This window comes from Salvelinus alpinus, chromosome 33 (assembly GCF_045679555.1).
Source record: "Salvelinus alpinus chromosome 33, SLU_Salpinus.1, whole genome shotgun sequence".
NCBI classification, from domain to species: Eukaryota; Metazoa; Chordata; class Actinopteri; order Salmoniformes; family Salmonidae; genus Salvelinus; species Salvelinus alpinus.
The window spans coordinates 25982057-26002338 of NC_092118.1; the positions used below are offsets into that span (position 1 = coordinate 25982057).

At 46.9% G+C, this 20282-nt stretch overlaps 1 protein-coding gene across 1 annotated transcript in view; it reads left to right on the forward strand.

The window, feature by feature from the left end:
• LOC139563047 (protein naked cuticle homolog 1-like) overlaps positions 1 to 20282 on the forward strand; it is a 37486-nt gene that overhangs the window by 9136 nt on the left and 8068 nt on the right. The window contains exon 4 of the mRNA XM_071381304.1: positions 17938 to 17995. Within this exon, the coding sequence (XP_071237405.1) occupies positions 17938 to 17995 (58 nt within the window). The remainder of the gene's footprint in view (positions 1 to 17937; positions 17996 to 20282) is intronic.

The window sequence follows — 20282 nt, forward strand, 5'->3', positions numbered from 1 at the left end:
AGTAAAGCTTTTAAATGTGCTACCCTCAGCCTCTGAGTCTGATAATAGACATGGCAGTTCTGTGGCCTTGCTTCTTTTCTTACTTCTCCTGTAGTGTTTTTTTATTGTCTTCACAAAAGCACAGGGTCCTTGTCTCAGTGCTGAATGCACCTTTCAAATGCTTACTCCTCTCTCTCGCTTTCTGTCCTCTCTCGCTTTCTGTCCTCTCCCCATGCCTGTGCTGTTCCCACCAGCTGTGCCCCTATGTGCTGTGCGTGACAGTGTGTCATATGCCCCTCTCCCACCAGGCCGTACCCCTCCACACCCCCTGGGAGGACAGGCCTGTTGTTGGTCTTTGAAGAGGCTGGGAGAAGTTTGGAGTTGTGGTCTAAGTAAAGAAAGCGTTTGCCTTTGGGGAGAGGGCTGGGGAGTAGGGGGACATGCACCTGGCTCTGTTATTACAATGAGAATAGAAGAGAGGAGAGGAAGTCTTGGGTTGTCGTTTACGTATCTGGGGGACTGGGAGGGAGAGGAGATGCAGGTGGCATTAATGTCACTTCCCGGGTCGTGTGTCACATAGACTGCATAGCTGGAGAAATTTCACCCTATGTGACAATGTGAAGCGGATAAACCTCATTGGTTGTTGTGAATGGGACTGCCGGAAATGGTTTCGGTGAAAGGAGATGATAATGATATACTCAATGAGGTAAAAGTATTGATACACATACATTAGATCTGTTGGCTCTGTTTACAACTTTCTGTTGTAGCACAGGAGTATCACAACACACATCTCACACGGTTCTCCTCCATTCATTTTAGGTTGAGTATCTTCACAATATTGTTCCATTGTTGATTTTGTCTCGGTTTATTGTTGGGTTCCATGTCTGTGTGATGTTTTGATTATTTTTATGTGTGAATGTGTAAAAATAGTGATTGGGTATGGGGGTGTGCAGGGGGACGGCATGAGACGTGTGTATGAGGATGCCGTGTGTCTGGGATGGGCTGTCCGGATGCACTCAGGAGATCAAAGCAGTCCCTGGAATGTGCTCTGAATCCCCAGGGATTAGCAACTGAGATTTGGGCTTTGTTTCCCCAAATATCTGCTCACTGTGGAGCTACAGATATCCCAGGATCAATTGGATTTGTTTCTCTTCTCCTCTCTCTTCTCTTATGATGCTTGGCTTTCAGTAGGATTTGTTTGTATACTAGAAGAGCTACTTTTTTTGTGTAATTTTAACACTACGGACCACGGATTGATATTTTCTCTGACTCTCCCTTTGCCTTTGTTTTGTGACAGAGTTTATAGCTTCCAGTTTTGAGATGGCTTATCGAATTGATGAGCGTGTGCATATTAAGTATCAGTGAAAGGCCTAATTAGCAGATTATCCATCTAAATATAGAGCTAATCACGCCGACATCATCACGATGAGGTGCTTGCTTCTCTTTATCCTTTTGATGTGTGGATGCATCAGACACAGAACAACAGATCTAAAAAGCAAGTACAGATGTAGGATCTTAATTTGAGCCAGTTTCCTACAGCAGGAAAATTATCCTGCAGCAAAATTAAATGTGGATTATAATTAATGGATTTTTGTTTAGGAGTTGATACATTTTTCATCAAGTCTCATCAAATCAAGTCTGAAATTTCAAATTGGAAATGACAAACTTTAGAAGCATTTTAAAAACTCATACACTACAAGTTTGCACTTCCTGCTTTGCAAAAGAGTGATCAAATTCAGATCCTATATCGGTAAACTATATCCCCGTTTTTTTTATTTTACACTGGCTGATTGAAAAGGGATGTTCACAGAGAGTGTTGGTAGTAATGGATGTTATATGGGACAGGAAGAATTGGTAAAGATGGAGCGTGTGAGGCAGGACCATGTATAGACTGAGTATGAGAGGGGGAGGGAGAGATTGAGTGGGAAAGAAACTCCTGTGGTGGCGTTGGGTTCCGCTGAGCATTCCATGTGAAGCTCAGTGCCCGTTTTAATCACACACTTAAAAGGCTCTGCTGAAGTGGGCGTTTAAGCGTTTAAACCCTGAATAATTATCTCTTGTTTGTTTATGTGATCCCCCTGTGGGTTGTGCTCCGGCCCATGGTAGTAAGCACTGAATAATTTGACTGAGTAGTCAAAGTCGCTGCATGTATATGGCTCTTATAATAGGACAAGATCATCATCTGGGGCGGCAGGTAGCCTAGTGGTTAGAGCGTTGGACCAGTTGCAAGATCGAATCCCCGAGCTGACAAGGTAAAAATCTGTCGTTCTGCCCCTGAACAAGGCAGTTAACCCACTGTTCCTAGGCCGTCATTGAAAATAAGAATTTGTTCTTAACTGACTTGCCTAGTTAAATAAAGGTATATAAATTAAATAAATAAAAATCTGTGTGAAACTGCAATCACACACAGTCAGGCACACACACATGCACACTCTCTCAACATATTTATTTACTTGTTGATTTAGGATTAGTAACAGCCAAATACCAATTTAGTCTACTTCCACATTTGTATGTTTTCATTAGTAGGATGACACCAATGATGGTCTCCAGTCTACAGCTCTTGGAGTAGTTACTCTCTGCTTCAGACACAGGATGACCACTAGAATCCTGTGGTCACCTGAGTCACAGACGGAGAGGGAACAGAGGAAGTGGGGCATAGATAAACATTAAACAGCTCTGGGACCATTGTGGCCTCCTCCTGACATCCAGCGTGGGACGTAGGCCCTTCCCATGGCGCCTGGGACCCATGGCACCTGGAGAGAGGTTGCCTACCTGGGCATGGATTGTCTGTTAGGGGATGTTTTCGGTTGAGTGAAGCCCAAACACAGGACAGGAGCGGGGGGCCCAGCTGTAAAGGAAGGCCCTGCTCTCCGGTGTGTTTATGCTCCACAGGTGCCTGAGTGAGGCCTAGAGAGGAGAGGACTTTACCCCACGTCACAGCCTGTCACTGGGTCAGGATGACCAGGGAGGAGTCCCTGAAGGCCCATTTAGCCTGGCTGTTAACCTTAACACCATTACTCATGCTAAACACAGGCAGAGGAACCTCAACCGGTAGAGTGCTTGGTCTGTGTGAACTCTGAATGGAACTGAATGTAAAGTGGCCACAGGCTGTCAAGCATTTAACTGTGACTACTGGTTTGTGGGGGTAGGTGGCTGGTTGGTTCTTCATCTGTGGACTCTGATTATATTGTCCAGAGTTGTTTTTGTTGGTTTGTGTATGCATGTGGTGTGTCTGCATGTGACTGTGTGGATGATGCGGGCAGCTGGGGGAATCTCCTGAGGGCTAATGACAGTGCTCAGGGGACAGGGTGAGTGTGTAGGAACAACCAGGGGCCTGAGCTGTAGGCCTCCCCACCAGGCAGAGGTTGACACATGCCTCACTGTCTTGCCTCTGCTACCCCATTTCAACTCTAATAGCACAACTGTAATTACTAAACACTGTGTAACATTTCTGGGTCATTTCCACTCCAGAAGCTTCAGTGTTCTTCTAGCTGAAGTCTGCCCAGACATTGGGCTGTGGTGGGCTTAGCTAAAGTTGCATCCCTCTCTGAGGTACACCTGGGGCAGATGGAAATACTGTTTCAAATTCAGTGTGTCGTTCACCTCCTCCTTCTGAGTGAGCTATCTATCTGAAACGGTTATGCTTTAACTTTCTGCTGCAGTATCAGTGGAACCTCACAGATTTTGAAATCTGTGAGTGAAATACAGGGGTTGCCTGAAGGGGGTGGAAGTGGAACAAACTGACTGTGCCGATTCATATTTGATGCTTCAAAGCCAATCCGCCTGTATGCCGTCGGTGTGATACTTTCACTTGAGATTATGAATCCACTGCTAATGCTATACATTTCCCAAGATCTTTGAATCCAACAAAAGTGAGAGCTTCTGGATTCTGTGAGTGGGGTATTTGTTTTGTTCCTTCCTGTTTGAGTTCCTGTTTCCTGATTGGTTTGTCACTGGTAACTTTTCCTGCGTGTGCGGTAGTGCACACACGTGCTGTACAGGCGATTGTTTGTGTGTGTGTGCTTGCAGGGGATTCAGTCAAGCACGAGCGTGAACAACATGCTCCACCAAAGTTCATTATCATGACCAACTGACAGCTAACCCTGACCACTAGTTCTGGTTAGAGCTTTGACTAGAAACCCTTAAACCTGCCACTGGCACCAGAGTGCTCTCTGGAGTTGGAAGTGGTTATTTCTGCCCCTGTGTTTATTTGCTAAGTTGAGAAGTTGTCTGTAATTAAAAATAATGTTTGTGTGAAGTTTAAAGTTCAACATGAGAGAGTTACATATGACGTGGACTTGGGAGGGTGTTTGTCTGGACTGGGCTGAAAAAGTCCTCATATAGGCTCCAATAAAGTCTGTGTGGTCTAAGGTGTGGTGACTGTCTTTCAGGTCTCTGGGTTCCTTCCCATGTCAGCCTTAGAAACTGTTCACCTAAACCTTATTCCACCTTTGTCCTACGTTTAAAAACAAGACACAACTATCTGGAAGTGGCTGTGAATGGTCCCTTTAGATAATGGCTTGGGACATTGAAAGAAGGGCAGTCAGAGCAGATGTAGGCCCAGATGTCATTTCCTGACAAGATAGAGAACAGAGGTGTGTTTAGCTGGATATCTCCCCAGTGCTCTGTCTGTGGTAAGAGGCTGAAGTGGCTGTCACTTTCTACTTCCCCTGAGGGCTATAGACCCCCTCCCTCCCACATTCTGAACCGGTGTCTGAACCCACACATACCCCTACAGCACCGTCTCCTAAACCAACTCATGATACTTCAACTAATTACTCAGACTTCCTAGACACACTGTGTCAAGCCCTCTGCAACGCATACAGCTCTCGCTCTCTGCTGCTGCTTGGCACTATAGCTAGATGGTTCCAAAGAGCTCCATAATTTCCTGTGTGGAGGTGAGAGCTATGTGATTGCAGTTTTAACCCCCCAGGCCCTCAGACAGAGATGAGGTGTGACACTGTCTCTGCTGCCTATACGGCTCCTATCCTCTCCCCTCATCTCTTCCATTCTTTAGAAATGTGCTTCACTTCACTCTGTATTCAAAGACAATGGCTATAACATAGTGATTTGCTACTCTTGGCAGACTGGGCCACCTGTAAATCAAGGCCAAGTGACAAGCGGTCTCCATTCCTTTCCAATCCTGGCTCCCCCTGGGAATGGAGGCTTTCTCCCAGAGAGGGTTCATCATAGTGGCTGGGCTGGCTGGCGGAGAATGTGTTGGAGAGAGTGAAGAACAAACACCATTGTAAATGCAACCCATATTTATGTTTATTTTTTTCTCCCTTTTGTTCTTGAACTATTTTCACATCGTTACAACACTGTACATAGCCATAATATGACATTTGAATTGTCTTTATTCCTTTTGAGACTTTTGTGTAATGTTTACTGTTCATCTATTTCATTTGTTTTGGCAATGTAAATGCCAATAAAGCCCTTTGGGGGGGGAAGTGTGACTGCGACTGACTATTGGCTATACTAAAAACTCTTTATCATCATCCTTAGCTCTGGCATCTTCCCCAATATTTGGAACCAAGGACTGATCACCCCAATCCACAAAAGTGGAGAAAAATTTGAACCCAAAAACTACCGTTGGGTATGCTGCACAGCATGGGAAAAACCTCTGCATTAACAGCAGACTTGTACATTTCCTCAGTGAAAACAATGTACTGAGCAAATGTCAAATTGGCTTTTTACCAAATTATCATACAACAGACCACGTGTTCACCTTGCACAGCCTAGTTGACAAACAAACAAACAAAGACAAAGTCTTCTCATGCTTTGTTGATTTCAAAAAGCCTTCGACTCACTTTGGCATGAAGGTCTGCTATAATTGATGGAAAGTGGTGTTGGGGGGAAAACATACAACATTATAAAATCCATGTACACAAAAAACAAGTGTGCGGTTAAAATAGGCAAAAAATAAATTTCTTCCCACAGGGCTGTGGGGTGAGACAGGGATGCAGCTTAAGCCCCACCCTTTTCAACATGTGTATCAATGAATTGGCGAGGGCACTAGAACAGTCTGCAGCACCCAGCCACACCCTACTAGAATCTGAAGTCAAATGTCTGTTTGCTGATGATCTGGTGCTTCTGTCACCAACCAAGGAGGGCCTACAGCAGCACCTAGATCTTCTGCACAGATTCTGCCAGACCTGGTCCTGTCAGTAAATCTCAGTAAGACCAACATAATGGTGTTCCAAAAAAGGTCCAGTTGCCAGGACCACAAATACAAATTCCATCTAGACACTGTTGCCCTAGAGCACACAAACTATACCTCGGCCTAAACATCAGCGCCACAGGTAACTTCCACAAAGCTGTGAACAATCTGAGAGACGAGGCAAAAAGGGCATTCCATGCCTTCATGGAACATAAAGGAACATAAAATTCGACATACCAATTAGGATCTGGCTAAAAATACTTGAATCAGTTATAGAACCCCTTGCCCTTTATGGTTGTGAGGTCTGGGGTCCGCTCACCAACCAAGAATTCACAAAATGGGACAAACACCAAATTGAGACTCTGCATGCAGAATTCTGCAGAAATATCCTCTGTGTACAACGTAGAACACCAAATAATGCATGCAGAGCAGAATTAGGCCGAGACCCACTAATTATCAAAATCCAGAAAAGAGCCGTTCAATTCTACAACCACCGAAAAGGTAGCGTTTCCCAAACCTTCCATAACAAAGCCATCACCTACAGAGAGATGAACCTGGAGAAGAGTCCCCTAAGCAAGCTGGTCCTGGGACTCTGTTCACAAGCACACCCCACAGAGCCACAGGACAGCAACACAATTAGACCCAACCAAATCATGAGAAAACAAAATAATAATTACTTGACACATTGGAAAGAATGAACAAAAAAACAGAGCAAACTAGAATGCTATTTGGCCCTAAACAGAGAGTACACCGTGGCAGAATATCTGACCACTGTGACTGACCCAAACTTAAGGAAAGCTTTGACTATGTACAGACTCAGTGAGCATAACCTTGCTATTGAGAAAGGCCGCCGTAGGCAGACCTGGCTCTCAAGAGAAGACAGGCTATGTGCACACTGCCCACAAAATGAGGTGGAAACTGAGTTGCACTTCCTAACCTCCTGCCCAATTTATGACCATATTAGAGACACACATTTCCCTCAGATTACACAGACCCACAAAGAATTCGAAAAACAAACCCGATTTTGATAAACTCCCATATCTACTGGGTGAAACACCACAGTGTGCCATCACAGCAGCAATATTTATGACCTGTTGCCACAAGAAAAGGTCAACCAGTGAAGAACAAACACCATTGTAAATAGAACCCATATTTATGCTTATTTATTTTCCCTTTTGTACTTTAACCATTTGTACATTGTTACAACACTGTATATATACATAATATGACATTTGTAATGTCTTTATTATTTTGAATCTTCTGTGAGTGTAGTATTTACTGTTCATTTTTATTATTTATTTCACTTTTGTATATTATCTACCTCACTTGCTTTGGCACTGTTAACACGTTTCCCATTCCAATAAAGCCCCTTAAATTTAATTGAATTGAGAGCAGTCCACCTGGAGTTCATATGGTCTATCTACTGTATCTCCATGAACCCCTTCTCTGCTGCTGGGCTGGGGGGAACCAACCACAGAATAACATGAGCTTTAAAGACCCTTGATCAAGCAGCTATTTTCTCCTCTCTGTGAGACACTCGTTTGATAAACAGCCTGATAAAAGCTAATTGCTGTGGTTACATATTTTTCAAAGCCCTAATAAATACCTTGCTTTATGCCTTGAGAAACAGGCAGGTTACAGTGGTGTGTGTTGCTGAAGGGGTTAGCAAGCTAGCAGAGCTGTAAAAGATTATCTTTGCAGGTGTAAAGGTTTTGTAAATGGGTCATTAAAGCGTTGGCTAACTTCACACATGAACCACAAAGAGGGAAGGAGGGAGATCAGCATGTTTCTGAAGTACAGAAATGAGGGCTGTAAATCTCTAATATTCTACTGAGCCTTTTAAGGGGAAGCCTTTGATGTGGATGAGGTAATGTGACCAGCAATGTTTGCAATGTTAATCTGACTTGGTGAAAATAACTGTACACGGCCTGGCCACCAATCAGACTATAAAAGCCAGAGCCAGTCATTGGGGGAGGAGTCTTCTGGGGGCGCTGTCAACAGAGCTGGATTCACGCAGACGGGCACACATGCAAGCAGGCACGCTCATGCACACACAATGTTCTCTCTCCAGGCCCATGAGTTAAATCTGGGATCCAAAGGCATCACATTCAGCAATGTTATGGTCTGCACAGACACACCAAATGTCACTAAACATACCAGCATTAATCCATGAGGTTGGACACCACAACTCTTCCAATCACAGGACTTTTTCCCCCTTCCCAGTGTTGAGAGCTGTCTGTGTGTGACCTGTCCAGTTAACTAGAGATATGATGCTAAGCCCACTGGCATGCATCCTTCCAGGCCTCTCCACCTCTCCTAACCAGCCCAGCGTAGCCATCACAGAGCCCTGGTGCTGCTCACTGCATACCATACACATCATAAGGCAGCTTCCTCCAACCTGACTGGCTGACTGACTGACTGCTGACGAATCCCCAGCCTGTGGCAATAATTTCCTTCCGGGGTCACAGGCAGGAAGGGAAGACAAGTGGGTGTGCTGTGAGTGAGCAGTGTCATGCTTGGGGCCGCAGAGTCTGCACCGTAACCTCGCCGACTGCAATGAAGGTGTCTGGTCCACTCTGCTCCTTCAGAAGCGTCCAATTAGCCACCGTCATCCTCCGACCATCTGGCATGGTGTTTCAAACTGGCGACCTGGAGTTCGGTCAGTGAGTTGTTATGGTCCAGTTAGAGTTCAAGGAAACATTCTTTGTTTCCTTGAAGAGGGTTTTATCTGATCAGGCTGGACTTGGCTCACAAGTTGAAAAGAACCTCAAGATCAAACCTCGGATTGCCTTGACATGCTTTGATCTCAGCGAAAAACGTTCAGTTGATTATCAAATGTGCATCAAATAGCATTGTAAAAGAAAACAGATATGTCTCTTCTTGGCATTTCAAACGGCCTCTCCTCTGCTTTTATGCTGTTATGCATAATAAACATCTATGATGTTGGAGTCTGTCCAAGTATCTATGATTTTGGAGGGAACCCAAGAAATACCTCAAAGTAGCATCAGATGTTTTGGCCCGAGAGAATAGGCTCTTCACAGTTGAACAACAGAACAGGTCTCTCTGGTTCTGGCTCAGAGTTCTACATGCAGACACCTACATTATGTTTACTCAGCGCACAGGCACCCAGAGATGGCTGTTGATCTAACAGATGTGTTGCACAATAATTGGCTGTCAGCTTTCTCCTCCCTGGTAGATGTGTCTTTGTCTCCTGCCAGGTTCGCTACGGTATATGATTATCTGAGATCTTAATTTCATGTGTGCAAACCGATCCTTTTTGAAGCCATGCTTAGAGGCAGTGCTCCGTTCACTACCTCACAACAACACTTTCTATCTTGGAACGATCTCAAGCCGTCGTTTTGTCAGTACGTGCCGCCTTGTCTGAATGTGGCTGTTAAATGTCAGGTAGAGACGAGTGAGGAGGAGGAGCGGTTCATATGAAGAACTGAAGCTGAGTCTTGGGTCATGTTCATTATGGCAACAGAAAACACAAATTTGCATTTATTATTGGACAAGTCCATGTAGTTCCACCCCATTTGACTCAGTTTTCAACCTAGTTCTAAGATGCTGTCTGTTGTCTGATGCTTTCTATTTTTCCAAACAGTACCACACAATTAAAAGGGTCACTGCACTTCTAGCTCTTTGATCCGGATCCCCCTTCTCAAGGATATAGTCACAGCACCAGACCCAAACCTTTGAACCAGCCTCCGGAGTGTCTCAGCTTACTCTGTTGGGGGCGGAGAGGGGATGGGCATTTCCTCTCGAGGTCCTGCTCCAGTAACACTACACCTTAAGCTCATTTGCAGCCCTAAAACCAATATACTTTTTGTTGTTTTAGTTCTAAGATTTCAACGTCAGCCATTTGTGTGCTGCAACCTATATAGTATTGTCACCAAGCCATTTGGAAATGTCTTGGCTTTAAAAACTAGCAGTTTTAGTTGATTTCTTTCATTATGAATTGAATTTATATACAGTATACATTTCAGATATTAGCTGTGGTGTGGTTTTCGAGGTTATTCATAACCCTGTCTTGACTTAGTTGTTGTATCACCTGGACAATTTCTACATATAAAACCCTTTTCCTTTTTTAAAACCTGGGCTCCCTAGTGGCGCAGCGGTCTAAGGCACAGCATCCCAGTGTTAGAGGTGTCACTACAGACATCCTGGTTTGAATCCAGGCTGTATCACAACCGGCCGTGATTGGGAGTCCCATAGGGCGGTGCACAATTTGCCCAGCGTCGTCCGTGTTTGGCCGGTGTAGGCCATCATTGTAAATAAGAATTTGTTCTTAACTGACTTGCCTAGTTAAATAAAGGTTACATTTCCTCTGGCTTTGGGTGAGGCCTGTGGGCTGTGATCCTCTGTCTCTCTGTCAAAAGGACCCAGCAGGCCTAACAGACAGACAACCAGACAAATATGGCCACCAACCATTCCCTTGTTCTCCCCTCTCTCTTGTCTTCCTCGCTCTGTCTTCCTCACATTCCCTAAATGGCCATCCATGTGTTGTTTCCCTCCCTGCTCGGCATCGTGGGCCTGTCTTGCTCCAGTGTAAGACCTGAAGGTGTTCTCCAGTTCCAGCACTGCCTGGGAGAGGAGAGCAAAGAGCAGCGGGATGCACCCAACCCAACGCTTCACTCTCATAATGAGATTTTTCCTGGGTTTTGAAGGAGTGCTAGTAACACTGCTCCAACCCAACGCTGCTCCTGAGGCCTCCTGTTTGCCTCCACCGAGCCCTGCGCCCCGGCTGGCTGGCGCACGATCAGGGGTAGCTGTCGGCCGCGCGTAGAGACCAGGGCCTTATAGGACTTTCCACAACCCCACACTTACACACGTAAACACACACATGGTAGTTACACACGCACTCATACACTGAATGCGCTCACAACCACACAGTCACACACATGTAATTACACACGCACTTATGCACACGCGCACGTACACACACACGGCCCAGTCTGTCTGTGAACACAGTGCCTGGGTAAGGCTTGCGGTTCCCCATGTCAACCTCATGCCCTAACTTGCCAAACTTCAGTCAGTCTATGATTTGCTCTTCACCCCTGCAGTCAGTGGTTCCTTGGCCCTCTTGGCTCACTTAAACTCTCAAACTCTCAACTCTCAATGTTAGTTCTTAAAAATATGATTATTTGTAAATACGCAAATCTGGGTTTTCCTTTATTTACCCTTATTCAAATTCATATTTATGTGTCTCATTGACGTGGGTCCGCCATTTTGATTCAAAGGTCAAATCAAACGACCCTAGTAGACGGAGCGGGCAGCCTGTCCATTACTGATGTAGCTAGCTGGGATGCTGTAATGCAGCATAGTCACACTGTGTTCCTGCTCTAGGAATAAATCACTTTCTGTGAAGGGGCTTTAACAACTTTAAAACACACTGGGGCCATACAATCCTCCATCCTCCAAGCCCAGAAGAGAAGACGCTCTGAAGGGTCTGGCTCCTGTTGAAAGCAAAATGCTTTAAACTTTGGTTTCCACAGAACATTAAACATCATGTCTGGAAAATTGTTTTTGGTGGTCCCAATCGTTGGAGGAAAGAGGCTTGTTCATGTGCTTACAGCCTTTCATGATACTCTGAAGCTCTGGCGTAGCGCCCAAATACGTTCTGCAGCGCTGGGAAAGTGACACTTCACTGTAGTCTTCGTAAAACCTTCATAAACACTCCATAACACCAGTCGTGAACACACAGGGGAAAAAAGCCAAAAGACCTTTACACGTACAGTATCACGCAATGTTCATCATCTGAGCAATTCATTCTCCTCGACTATTGCTTAAATGAGCAGCTGGGCCGTCACTTTTTTTTGTGTATAGAGTTAGACCAGGGAAGCACATTTGATTAGCATATATAGTATGGAAGACGGTTACTGAAGGTATGAAAGATACAGGAAGATGCAGTGTTCATTGAGGTCTACTTGAGATGATCAAAGTGGTGCAGCTCTTGGCCTTGTCCCTGACTCTGTTTGCCTTAAGCTGCACTCCTATTGTGACCCTTGACCCCACATAAGACAAAGGTCACCAGACAGGCCTGTGATTGGCTCATTGGCCTGACACGACAGGTCAAGATGGATGGCTCTTTTAAGGTCAGCTGATTACCATGCTTATAGCCAGTGGAAAACACGGTCATTGAAGATAAAGAATAAAGGTTGGCTGAACAAAAGATGCTATCACTGAAGAACATTTTAAGAATAGTATAAATTATTCTTTGATATCGTCACTTGTGTATTGAATCCCACATTGGCCCTGAAGCAGAGGATGAAACAACTTTGAAGTGTGAATTTTAAAAAATCAGTAAGCATCCTGTGTGAAATCTTTCATCTATTGAGCCAGCCAAGAATCCATCAATGAACTAAAACAAGTCCTAAACCTTTTTTAGAACCCCCTAAAAGAGGACATAGGTCACTAGTCAGTATTCCCAAATCCTCAAACCTGGGAGCTGTGGGGTCCCTGTGAGGTCCCCAGGAAGAAAAGAGCAGTCAGTCCCACAGTAGAGAAGGGTGAGGGCCTGAGGGGTGCGGGCCTGGGCCAGGTCCTCCATTGATCTAAATGAAGATGCTGAGGTGGCAGGGAGGCGCTGAAGACAATGGAGTGCTCAGAGTGTCACCACCAGAGTCAGACGTGAGGTTCAGGGGATTAAACTTCATTCTCATAGCGCTGAATAAAGCTGATCCAGCCCTCTGCCTGCCTGGTGAGGACCTGAGCCTCACTGAAAGTGTTATTGTAGCTCCATTAATGCCTGCTGACGGGGCCACAACAGGCCCTGGAGCTGCTGGACAAAGAGAGTGGCCTTATTGTTCCTTTGGGACATGGCCCTGAAAGAAAGAACGAGATACATTGTCACTTCACTGCTAGGACCAGAGGAATTTTAAGATGGGGAATTTAGGGTAGTTCTGGTCTGAGTTCAAACTTTGAGTGTGTGTCGAATTGCCCAGTTCTCTGAACAGCACATTCTAGAAAGTAGAAGAGAAAAAATATACTTCAAATGATTTTTTCTGCCTAGTTCTGTTGTTTCTCTTATCATATTCCTCCTGCCATTTAGCGGCCAGGTCTTTTGATGAGGGGATGAGAGAAATGAGAGGGAGTGATGGAGGAGGGAGGGAGTGGTGATGAGGCAGTGATGGAGGAGAGAGGCAGTGATGGAGGAGAGAGGCAGTGATGGAGGAGAGAGGCAGTGATGGAGGAGAGAGGCAGTGATGGAGAAGAGAGGGAATGATGGAGAGAGAGGGAGTGATGGAGAAGAGAGGGAGTGATGGAGGAGAGAGGGAGTGATGGAGAAGAGAGGGAGTGATGGAGAAGAGAGGGAGTGATGGAGGAGAGAGGGAGTGATGGAGGAGAGGAGAGGGGGAGTGAGAGGAGAGGGGAGGGGGATTGAGTGAGTGACAGGAGAGGGGGATTGAGTGAGTGAGAGGAGAGGGGGATTGAGTGAGTGAGAGGAGAGGGGGATTGAGTGAGTGAGAGGAGAGGGGGATTGAGTGAGTGAGAGGAGAGGGGGATTGAGTGAGTGAGAGGAGAGGGGGATTGAGTGAGTGAGAGGAGCGGGGGATTGAGTGAGTGAGAGGAGAGGGGGATTGAGTGAGTGAGTGAGTGGAGAGGGGGATTGAGTGAGTGAGTGAGTGGAGAGGGGGATTGAGTGAGTGAGTGAGTGGAGAGGGGGATTGAGTGAGTGAGTGAGTGGAGAGGGGGATTGAGTGAGTGAGTGAGTGGAGAGGGGGATTGAGTGAGTGAGTGAGTGGAGAGGGGGATTGAGTGAGTGAGTGAGTGGAGAGGGGGATTGAGTGAGTGAGTGAGTGGAGAGGGGGATTGAGTGAGTGAGTGAGTGGAGAGGGGGATTGAGTGAGTGAGTGAGTGGAGAGGGGGATTGAGTGAGTGAGTGGAGAGGGGGATTGAGTGAGTGAGTGAGTGGAGAGGGGGATTGAGTGAGTGAGTGAGTGGAGAGGGGGATTGAGTGAGTGAGTGAGTGGAGAGGGGGATTGAGTGAGTGAGTGAGTGGAGAGGGGGATTGAGTGAGTGGAGAGGGGGATTGAGTGAGTGAGTGAGTGGAGAGGGGGATTGAGTGAGTGGAGAGGGGGATTGAGTGAGTGAGTGAGTGGAGAGGGGGATTGAGTGAGTGAGAGGAGAGGGGGATGAGTGAGTGAGTGAGTGGAGAGGGGGATTGAGTGAGTGAGTGAGTGGAGAGGGGGATTGAGTGAGTGAGTGAGTGGAGAGGGGGATTGAGTGAGTGAGTGAGTGGAGAGGGGGATTGAGTGAGTGAGTGAGTGGAGAGGGGGATTGAGTGAGTGAGTGAGTGGAGAGGGGGATTGAGTGAGTGAGTGAGTGAGTGGAGAGGGGGATTGAGTGAGTGAGTGAGTGGAGAGGGGGATTGAGTGAGTGAGTGAGTGGAGAGGGGGATTGAGTGAGTGAGTGAGTGGAGAGGGGGATTGAGTGAGTGAGTGAGTGGAGAGGGGGATTGAGTGAGTGAGTGGAGAGGGGGATTGAGTGAGTGAGTGGAGAGGGGGATTGAGTGAGTGAGTGAGTGGAGAGGGGGATTGAGTGAGTGAGTGAGTGGAGAGGGGGATTGAGTGAGTGAGTGAGTGGAGAGGGGGATTGAGTGAGTGAGTGAGTGAGTGGAGAGGGGGATTGAGTGAGTGAGTGAGTGGAGAGGGGGATTGAGTGAGTGAGTGGAGAGGGGGATTGAGGTGAGTGAGTGAGTGGAGAGGGGGATTGAGGTGAGTGAGTGAGTGGAGAGGGGGATTGAGTGAGTGAGTGAGTGGAGAGGGGGATTGAGTGAGTGAGTGGAGAGGGGTAGTGAGTGAGTGAAGAGAGGGGGAGTGAGTGAGTGAAGAGAGGGGGAGAGAGAGTGAGGGAGGAAAAATGGGAGTGAGCAGAGTGAGAGGAGAGGGAGTGAGAAGAGGGAGAGGAGAGGGAGAGGAGAGGGAGTGAGTGAGGAGAGGGAGTGAGTGAGGAGAGGGAGTGGGTGAGTGAGTGAGGAGAGGGAGGGAGTGGGTGAGTGAGGAGAGGAGTGGGTGAGTGAGTGAGGAGAGGGGGAGTGAGTGAGTGAGGAGGGGGGGTGAGGAGAGGGGAGGAGTGAGTGAGAGGGGAGGAGTGAGTGAGTGAGAGGGGAGGAGTGAGTGAGTGAGAGGGGAGGAGAGAGGGAGTGAGGGGGAGAGAGGGGGAGTGAGTGAGAGGAGAGGGGGAGTGAGTGATGGAGAGGGGGAGTGAGTGATGGGGAGTGAGTGAGAAACGAGAAGGGGGTGAGAGAGGAACGAGAGGGGAGAGGGGCAGGGGAGAGGAAGTGAGAGAAACGAGAAGGGGGCGAGAAAGGGGGTGAGGTGGTGATAGAGGGGCAAAGGGAGTGAGAGAGAGAAACAATACGTTTTTTTTTACTGAATGTATAAGAACATTTTCAACATTAAGCAGAGATGCCAAGAGCAGATCCCGGAGTAACCCCAGCATACTAATAATACTGTTGCCATCCATCATCACAGACAACAACCAATTAGCACATTCCTCTTTCTCCTGTTCTCATGTTCTTGGCTAATCCCTCCATTTTGTGTCATTCATCAAAAACAGAAAATGTTCTCGACTCAATACTGAGTGTAAGAGGCTGGAGGAATGTTGATTGAGGGGGGATTTTTCTGGGGGTTTATGGAAGGAGGCTGGGGGCTGGGCTGGAGTTACTGTACAGGCCTGGACCTTAATTGTGAAGAGTACTGTAGACCTGGAGCTCTGTGGCGCCAATGCTGGCTGCAGTACTACTGACAATTAAGTTGTCAGCTGGCGCTCCAGAGCCCTCCTCCTCTGACCTGAAGAACTCTGCCTGACCTGCAGAGATAGTCCTGACGCCACTCAGGGACAACCATCTGACTGCAGCTCCGTCTCTCACTCTCTCACTCTCTCACTCTCTCACTCTCTCACTCTCTCACTCTCTCTCTCTCTCTCTCTCACACACACACACACACACACACACACACACACACACACACACACACACACACACACACACACACACACACACACACACACACACACACACACACACACACTACAGCTTAATCTGTACTACATTCAGAGCCCCCCGCTGAGGATCTGTAAATACAAGGCATTCAGAAATGCTTTACAGATGTGTGTTGGCAGCAGGATTTCAGCAGTGTTGAGACATTCAGGTCTCTGAGTGTGTTCTTGTTGGACAGGGATATCTTTTAAAGCAGCGTACACATGGAGAGCCTCTCCTGTTACTTACCCTGTCTGCTGCAGACTGCTCTGCTGGCTGCCTCGCAAAGTAGGCAGGGGCTGAGCGCCTAAGCAGCAACACAACACCGCTTCATATAACTCTCTCCCCACCGTCCCACCTCCCCACCACCCACTCCCCTCTTCTCTCGATCTCCACTCTCAATCTTTCCACACAGTCAGTGTCTGATTTTTATCTCTTGGGCTGGCTTCTTTTGGGCCTGACCAAATTCGCCTGGGTCAGGCCTAGTTTAAATAGCAGGCTGGTAAGGTTTCAGCTCAGAGGGAGAGAGAGGAACCTGGCTACATCCTGAGGAGGTTTTAATGATTCAGACAGCCTCACTCAAGCAGTGTCCCAAATGGCACCCTACTCCATATTTAGTGCACTATAGTTAGTCAGTCAGTCAGTGATGTGGTGTACACTCCTCCTGAGGGGCCACCCCACTGGGTACACTGCAGAGCTGCTCTACTAGGCTGACTGGGCTAGGATCACACCAGCTGAACTCTACCTCTCTACTGGATTAAACCCAAATCCCTCCCACACCTTCTCACTCTCATAAATCCCCCTCTTTAACACAGAGGAGAGAGAGAGCTAGTAGCTCCACATAGACTAGATCAAGCAGCTCAGGTGTTGTTTTAGTGGTTTTTCATTTGATTGCTGGAGTAGGTACTTCACACAAGGGATAGAGTGCACTGTGTTTATAATGTAGTTAGTATGTCTCTGGGTTTATATCTCTGTAGGTTTAAGGTGTGAGAGTGTTTTCAGTATTGTGTATGTCTATGCCAGAGCGAGAGAGAGAGCTTTTTCTGATCTGTGTGTAAAAGAGGGTGTATGTGTAAATCAGGGGTGTGTGTGAAAGAGAACTCTCGGATCAAGGGTGTGTGTGTGTAATGGTTATTGGGCCAGATGACTTTAATACCACGGAGACACCTGAGTTGGCATTTTCCATGGTGAAGAACTGTGCTCACATATCACGCAGTCCCATTGGTATGCACTCAGACACGGCTGCCAGGAGAGGAGAGGGGCTCGGGTCGGGTGGACTGAAAAAACAATCTCACCAGCGTATCGCTACCCCCAATGTCGATAGACCCCGTCACGGAAATAACCTCAGACAACCCACAATTCCCCACAGGAGGAGTGTAATTGTGACCAGTGATTGAGGCCGTTCTTTGACCAACTCCAGAGTGAGCGTACGACTGACTGCCACTGACACACAGTACGTGTGTCAGTGGCAGTCAGTCGTATGCTCACTCTGTTTAGATTCTTCAATTACAGTACTGTCTTCTCTAACTTTCTGGTTCTGCTCAGCTTCAACTCACAGTTGTCAAACAAATATATAGAGCTGAATACTGTCATTTGGATTTAGCCATGTCAGTATGTATTGGCGGCTCTAATGTAGATCTCCAGTGTCCATCTAGAATAGTTTGTTTATATGCTGACTATACTCTTCCTCTTTACTGTATGTATGACAACAAACATGGAAATAAACTGTAGCTAAATCTGGTGGAATATATATTTGTTGTGCATGGTCCGTGACAAATACACTACAATAAATGTGTCTCTGTTTCTCTTTCTCCAGGATGTGTTGGACAAGGCGTGTGCAGAGGGGATCGGTGATGAACATTACCGTTTAGAAGGTATGACCCCCCCCCCACTAAGCTCCTGAAATGTGCTGATGAGGTGGATGTATGGAACCCCTCCCCCTTTACCTACCTTCTCCTTTCCTCCTCCCTTTCTCTCACCCGGCCCTCCCCTCCCCCTCTGTGCTTTGCAACCCACCTCCATCTATTCTGTTTTCCCCTGTGTGGTGTGATCTTGGATTAAGGAATCAGGGTGGAAGGCCTCCCCCTTCATCTGAAAAGAGCACCAGACCTCTGTGCTACCTAACTGGCAGCAGGGGAGACTGGGATGGGACCAGCCCAGAGCTCTGTTGTGCTACCTAACTGGCAGCAGGGGAGACTGGGATGGGACCAGCCCAGAGCTCTGTTGTGCTACCTAACTGGCAGCAGGGGAGACTGGGATGGGACCAGCCCAGAGCTCTGTTGTGCTACCTAACTGGCAGCAGGGGAGACTGGGATGGGACCAGCCCAGATATGTGGGTCAGGGTGTCTCGGCTGGCTAGTTTTGTCGTTGAGTTGAGCTAGCTCAGGCTTGTTTATTTTAAGGGGTGGGCCAGGTATGCTTTGGTCCTCATCACTGTCCTCTCCTCATAAAAGTGCCTAAAGACCTGGTGAAAAGCACTATAAATACAACCTATTATAGAACATGTAATTATGATCATGTTAGATGACCACACACCAGACCTTGTTCATGTCAAAATCCCTCCGTGTCAGCTTAGGAGCCATCTTGGTCCCTTTCTCTTCCCCTCATTCTAAGAGGAGTAGACACACCATGGTTCTCTTACAGACTCTGTAAGTACTATTTGAGGTACATTTCAGTCAGAACTTATGAGAGACATCTTATTATCAAAGTAGTTCTTCTTTAGACCTGGGGGTTCACTAACAGATTTCTTAAATCACATTTAAACTTGAATGAAAGCCGTTATGGAGCATTCCGGCTTTTTGATTCTTTATATCCCAGGAATGAAAGTGGACAGACATAGAGAGCTAGAGAGAGGTTACAGATGATCGTTAGGCCAAAGCACATATGAAAGCTTGTCTTTCCTCAGGTCTTCAGTAAGCATTTTCAAAGAAAGTTTGTGAGGATTAAAAAAGAACTTGCTGGCAAAATTGCAAAGAGGGATGAAGCAAAAGGGATCCAAGATGGTAGTGTGTTTTGACTCTTTGGATCTTGCAATTACATCCTCTGTGCCTTTTCAAATGTAGTTTTCACAAGGCCATTAACTGAGGCTTAGAAATCCCAAACAGCTGTATAAACCTGTATCTCTGTGTCTGGTCACACTTGCTTGACTCTCAGCTTTCACTTCTGTGTGGATGGTCTGAGAGTGTGTGACAGCGGTCTTGTGTGTGTAATGGCAGGGCTGTTGGATCAGGCATGATGGCATTGTGAGAGTCCCAGCCCAGTCCCTCCTCCACTCCCATCAGATCACCAGCCAATCCTCTGGCAGCATTTAGTTCCACTCATAAAGAGCAGGCCGACTGTATTTCAGTGATGAGGGGGTCAGTCTGAGAGGGAGATAGCAGATTATGTCTACATAGGGAATAGGGTGCCCTCTGGGACATAGCCTACAGTATTCCTCTGGGTCTTTTCATTAGCCTGGAGATGAGCATCACCATCTCCACATTGGGCTTGTTACCCAACAGATTTGCCCCCTCGCATGGTACAATGGTACCTTTGAGCATCTGTGATGATCAAAAGACAGGGTTCAATTTTCCACCTTCAAAAAGTTTTTGCTCCCCAGGACGCTGCCTTTCATTGTGCCTGCAGCCGAGGGGACGGGAGACGGGACAGACATGTTCCTCTCTCTTTGATCTGCTTGGATACGGAGGAAAGAGAACGAGGCTGTTGTGTCTGTCTGCTCCTTTGGCGACCACAACAAACGCTGTTTCAGATTTGACTTGGCTTAATTAATTAGTGATTCTGTTTTACAGCCGGCTGGTCTGATCCTCGGCCAAAAGGTTTGAGAATGGAACTTCAAAGTGCAACATGGGGTTGGGGGGGAGGTGTGTGTGTGTGTGTGTGTGTGTGTGTGTGTGTGTGTGTGTGTGTGTGCATGCGCAGTAACCCAGCCATCTCCTGATTGGTCGGGCAGGAGCAAAACCAAATGGCCACCAACTGCGTCCCAATGAAATGCCACCCTATTCTGTAAATAGTGCACTACTTGGACCCATGGAGCGACTGTGTATTCATGGCCTCTGCCCGTGGCCTATCAGTCTCTCTTTCATTTGTAGTACCCAGGTCTGAAACATCTCAGAGGTTTTAGTTGGATTAGGATGTGATGAGAGGATATGAAAGGACTGTGAC